General features: G+C 40.2%; 1 protein-coding gene across 3 annotated transcripts; it reads right to left on the bottom strand.

Moving 5' to 3' along the window:
• Positions 1 to 954: 954 nt before the first annotated feature.
• LOC135648307 (protein NRT1/ PTR FAMILY 6.1-like) lies at positions 955 to 5,226 on the bottom strand. 3 transcript variants are annotated; one of them, XM_065165844.1, is made up of 5 exons: positions 4,833 to 5,225; positions 3,669 to 3,718; positions 3,501 to 3,587; positions 2,207 to 2,787; positions 955 to 1,975 (listed from the first exon to the last, which is right to left on the bottom strand). In XM_065165844.1, exons 1-5 carry the CDS (start codon positions 5,074 to 5,076, stop codon positions 1,114 to 1,116), a joined length of 1,824 nt encoding a protein of 607 aa, XP_065021916.1. In that variant the 5' UTR covers positions 5,077 to 5,225; the 3' UTR covers positions 955 to 1,113. The 3 variants fall into 3 exon arrangements, with proteins under 3 accessions (XP_065021916.1, XP_065021917.1, XP_065021915.1); XM_065165845.1 differs by lacking the exon at positions 3,501 to 3,587 and having other exon boundaries at positions 4,833 to 5,226; XM_065165843.1 differs by having other exon boundaries at positions 3,501 to 3,718; positions 4,833 to 5,223.
• Positions 5,227 to 5,850: the final 624 nt, after the last annotated feature.

Genomic DNA, 5,850 nt, shown 5'->3' on the forward strand with positions numbered 1-5,850 from the left:
ATCGTAGACGTAATAAATAAATATATCTAGATAAAGAAAATGATAAAACGGCGTAGGGGAAACGAATTGCAATCCCCCATTGGCGTGACGGAGGGGGGAAACGTAGGCTGTGATGGATACAGAATATTGCCAAAAGGGCACGGATGGCGGGCTTGATCGATGACCGACATAGGGGGCTTGATCCGGTTCAGGTCCTCCTCCGCGTCAGCCGTCTCATCTCCGGTTCAGGATAGGTTCGTCTCGACCAAATCGGACCATATTTTCGAGATTCTTACTCGATTGTTCGGTCCGACCAATTGGGGAAGCACACGCACCGGTCCGCTTTTGGTGTTGATGCGATTTACGCGATCGTAGCTCATGCGAAACTTATGGACTTGGATACATTTTGGTGTTAACGGCGCATAAGCTTACGGATGATAATTTAGTTCAATTATGTGCAATCAACTTCCAAGTTACCAAATCATTCTATCGGTTTAAATTCTTACAGATGTAATGACATTGATCAAAATTTGAAGAATATGTTGCTTTCTCTAATTCCAAATGATGAAGTCAAATTTAGCTATCCTTGCAAGCTGGAAGATCAAAACTAGTTTAAGATGCAACTAGCAAAACCCTAATTGAGATCAGCATCTTTCTAAAACCATCCTGTGTTAAAAAGCTATGATGTTGACAATTTGAAAATTATTTTAGATATTATAAATTTCCAACAAGTTGTTTTTCTTTTATGAACAAACTAATCATCAGCATGGTTTCTATGAGATAGTATGTTGGGATGGTTCCTAACTAACAAGGGTGTCTGTATAGAGAGGATCTTGATGTCCCAAGGAACATATGTAACATATTAAAATTTAAAGGGGCAAATATATAACTCAAGAATTTGTAATGCATCGACTTGTAAAAAAATCACAAAAACAAATAAATAAATCATTGGAGCTGATAATAGCTGTGAGAACATATAATAATATTTTTTGTAATTTTTCCACTTTGCGAAATTAAAATCCAGTTGTCATTCGACATTATCCAATAATCAATGACCAACTAAGAAAATGAGTACATAGTAGCATGGTCTGATGAATGCTGAACCAAGCATGATACCTGCGGTTTCTGTAGAAACTATGTCGTAGTTGCTCTCATTATTTCTAGCTCAACCATCTTCCGAACTCTATATTTGTATCTATGAGCTAAAAGCAGGAACACACAGAAATTGATCAAACTCAACACTGTCAACAACCAGTAAAAGTAATCGAATCGCCCCGTGTTTATGTTCTGAGAAAGCCATGATGGACGCCCCTCAGCTTCGTTACCGGTGATCGACTTCACAATATTGTTTATGATGGTAGCTACAAAGCAGCCAAGACCTCCAGCAACAGCAGCATAGGCCGACCCAATGCTTCTCATGGCATCAGGTGCCTCCTGGTAGAGAAACTCCAGGAGACCCACAATGCAAAATACTTCAGCTATTCCGATCAAGCAGTACTGTATCAGCAGCCAGTATGCACTAAGATTTGGCATTGGAGACAGGAACAGGGCTTCATAACCTTGTTTAATGGCATAGTTTCTTCTGTACCTCTCGAAAACACCAGCCCATGCAACCGATAGAATAGATACTGCCAGCCCGAGTCCTACTCTTTGGAGCTGAGATGCACCATGTGGGTGACCAGTGATGCGGCGGGACAAGGGCGCAAATGTGGAGTAGTAGAGGGCCAGGATGAGGAAGATGCTCAGGCCAGGGAATACAGGCATGCAAATAACTGGAAGTTTAAGGTGACCCATATGTGTGTTCATGGTGTATGCTTGTTGCACTGAGAGAGTCAGATACTCCGTCAACACTACGCTAAGCATTATGGTGCACATTGGGATTGGCAGAAGTTTCAGTAGTATCTTCACCTCTTCAACTTGTGTCACTGTGCAAAGTCTCCAAGGGTTAGGGTCCACACCATCCTCTTTCAGGTGCAGAGCTGCCTTATCCAGCCACCTGAGCATCCGAATACAGATCCGTCATCAATGACAATCATATACTGATAACAATACTATAATAGGTATTTGCTCACCCAGTGAAGAACATTTAAATGACTATGTTGACATAAACCTAAAAGATAACAATGATAATAGTAACAAGGTGATCTAAAACATGGGGATTATAGAAAAGCAATTGCAATATCATGCATCCATAGTATGGAAAAATAGTAGTATGCACAATAAGTACCTAAAGTCATCAGTGTGATCTATCTTCCCACTGCCCTTGATGGCAGAATTTTGACCAGGAAGCTCATAGAGATCAATCGAGTCACTGCTGGAGAAGGGCACATTTCTCTTCCGAAAAGCAGCAACAAGTACCTGAGCAACACGCGTAAGAGGGCTACCACCTGGTAACCTATGCCTGTACAAGGGTGTTCCAACAAAGAAAACCACATTTGAAATGGCCATTGCTATAGCCAGAGAAGCAAAAGCAGAACCCCATCCATGTTTCATTTGAATGTAGACAACCATAGTGAAGGCCACAATTGCTCCGACGGTGACAGAAAGATAAAAGAAATTGAAAAACCTGTCTAAATGAGCCTTATAGTCCTTACTTCTCTCGTCAAACTGATCAGCTCCAAAAGATGAGACACAAGGCCTTATGCCTGCAGCCCCAATAGCTGTAACGTAAAGAACAATGTAAAGGTAAAGCATCTGCCATGATTTCGGTGGTTCACATGTGCCCAAGAGTTTCGATAACTGATAACACTGATCTTGATTTGGTATGAAGACACTCATTGTGGCACATAAAGTTATCCCTATCAATCCCTGCTTATAGAACGGAAGAAATTGTAAGAAATTTCAGAAAAAAAATTAGCATCTACATACATTACTATCATAGGCAAGTAAACCAAGAAGTCCTAGATGATTCTGATGGAACTTCAAATTGTGTTACTCAAAGGGTAAAAACTCTTGGATAAGTATAAGCATGAACTCAAGGCACATATATGGCATACAGAAGGTGACAACCATCATTATAAATGGTTGAAATTGTCATGCCATCTTAAGAGCATGATACTTCAAAATGACATCATGATCCTTGTGCACCAAGTTACCACTGTCAACAGATATATATATATATATATATATACTTCCAGGAGATGAATAAATTATCAGCACCAGATTACAGTTATCTAAGATGTGATCATCAGTAAAACAATGTAATGTTGTTGATCGGATGATACGCAAGTGCCAAACAGATATTTACCAATAGGAGCCAGCTATCTTAGCATCAGTTCCTACTTCCTACTAAAGTCATCTAATACATAGTTTAATAGAATGGTAACTTCATTTAAAACATTAACTACTAAATGTTTATCATGGGCTCAACCACCTAGTAATTGGACATCACAACTGGGAGCATGTTTCTATGGAACACTCATGAGAAAATCAGCATAATGTCAGGGAAAAAACATGCAACAAAGTGATAGAGATGGAGAAAATGAGTGGGAAGAACAGTCTCAGCTAAATAATGTTCTCACCACAAGGTAGATAGTCGTGAAGATTGCAATTGTCCAATATCTACCAAGATAAGCATCAGCAATAAAGCCACCAAGCACAGAAGAGATCTGTGATATGCCTAGGAAAGTGTTTACTGCATTAGCTGAACTACTAAATGGCCGGTGCATGATATTAAACATGAATACTACCATATTCACCGAGAGCCCAAAGTAGGCCATCCTTTCTGCCATCTCATTTCCTGCACAAAGTAAGCATCCAAATTACTATCCATCAGATATAGGACAACAAATGATATAGACTGAAATTTGGGAGAACCTTAAAGAACATGACACTGTACCATTCTTTTCTTTAAAGAAAGCAGGTAAAATCAATAACTTGTGGCAAGTAAAAATTTATTTCAAATAAAAGCAAATGTAGTATGTTGTCTCATTTATAATAAACAAGAAATTTCTTTAACTGTATGCATCAAACGTTAGCAACTCTTATACATATGTAATAGGCAAATTCCAACACTAACTTCCCTTGCTAGTGTATACATAATCTGCTCTTTGAATCTATCTCTACCAGACACTTCTTTGAATCTAGCTCTGGCTGTATGCACAATCTGCTGCAGAACTCCATTTTATCAGAATTATAGGTAGAGAAATAAATTTTGTTCCTTCCTGTCTAAATCTGATCTACAGAAGCAACCAACACAAACCTCCAAATATTCCACTAGCGAATACATAATCTGCTCTTTGATTCTAACTCTAGTAGACACTTTTTTTAATATAACTCTCACTGTATGCATAATCTGCTGCAGAACTCCATTTTATCAGAATTATGGATAGATAAATAAATTATGTTCCAGTCTAAATCTGATTTACAGAAGCAGCCAACACACACCTCCAAATATTCTGCCTCAACAGATTTTCGTAACAGTATCTTTCAACCATCTGTCTTCCTGCTGTAAATCCATGCGCTGCCTATAAATCCAGCATACCAGCAGCTTGTTTAATTCCGTCTCAATTGACAACTAATGCATCTACGTTGGTGGTTAATTTCATCATAGAGGAACTCAAGAAGAACACCATCCATACTCCTGCAATTAGATTCTAAAGAAGATATATAAAGGAGTAAACTTGCCGCCTTTTGAGGCCTAATACTAGGTTGTGTCGGAAGTAGTTTGATAGTAGTACCTAAACTAAAGCGCAATTGTCTTGGAATAATGCAAGAGTACAGTAAAAGAGCCATAGTTTCCTTACTGCTTAACTCCAATTTGACCCAGAAAAATAAAAGATAAGGCACTTCGACAAAGTTAGGCCGACGGACATGCTAACAAAATTAAATCATTCATGGTAGGAATCTCGTACCAAAGATGAAGAAAGCCGCAATCCAGCCTCCGGTCTTTGAAAGATTGTCGATCGGCTTCCCCCATAAATTCACCGGTGCCGTCCCATTAGCCACGGAGTCCCTATTGATTCCCCCTGGCCTCCTCTCATCGCTCTGCGCGAAATGGAACTGAAGATTATTCCGACCCACCACTGATTCCACCCGCTCATCCGCAGGCGACCCTGCCGAAGTACACTCCAGTGACAGTATCTCCTTAGAACCCATCACTCAGAACACCCTCAGGATCTGATCTTTTACCCAAAAATAAGGCATACCCGGATCGCGTAGGCGGCGAAATCCTCCAGATTTTATTCGAACAGGGTTTGGGGGTCGCGCCGACGTGATGGGACGGTCATAAAAGCATTCGGTCTCCCAACTGACAGAGACGGAAGCAATAAATGACAGTAAAAATAGGAGATGGCAAAGATAGGCGCCGCTGATGGCCTCCAACCATGAAGGATGGTTGGTTGGTTCCTGGAATCATCCGCCATCGCTTTCGATGGGGTGGGACAGCAGCAGGAATTACTTTGGCGACGTAGGGCTTCGAGGAAACAAAAAATGAGATATTTTTCAGAGCACACGCGGAGATCGTGGACGAAAGAACCATACAACATAAGCCATTGGCGAGGGTTCATATGACCGTCGACTGATAACAGTGCCGTGACAGAGGGGGCGAACGCCGACGATGAAGCCAATTTAGATTGGACGAACACAAAGGAAGCTACAAATGACAACCTTGCGAGCTCAGAATGTGGCAACAATCGAGGCGTAATGGAGCCATTCTGAGATCGACGAGATTGCTGTCGGGATCATTTCTTTCGTTTTTTTTTTTTCTCTTTCTTTTTTTCCTTTGCCCAATTCTCATTGAGGGATTTCTCGGAAAAAATGAACGTTTTTGTGTGTGTGTGTGTGTTTTTAGATTTTGTTAGTAGTATTTTTGTTATTTTAAATATATTCTTGATTTGATAACCAATAAATTATTCTCTTTTTTTCTCTCCC

This window comes from Musa acuminata, chromosome BXJ3-9 (genome assembly GCF_036884655.1).
Source record: "Musa acuminata AAA Group cultivar baxijiao chromosome BXJ3-9, Cavendish_Baxijiao_AAA, whole genome shotgun sequence".
Taxonomy (NCBI): domain Eukaryota; kingdom Viridiplantae; phylum Streptophyta; class Magnoliopsida; order Zingiberales; family Musaceae; genus Musa; species Musa acuminata.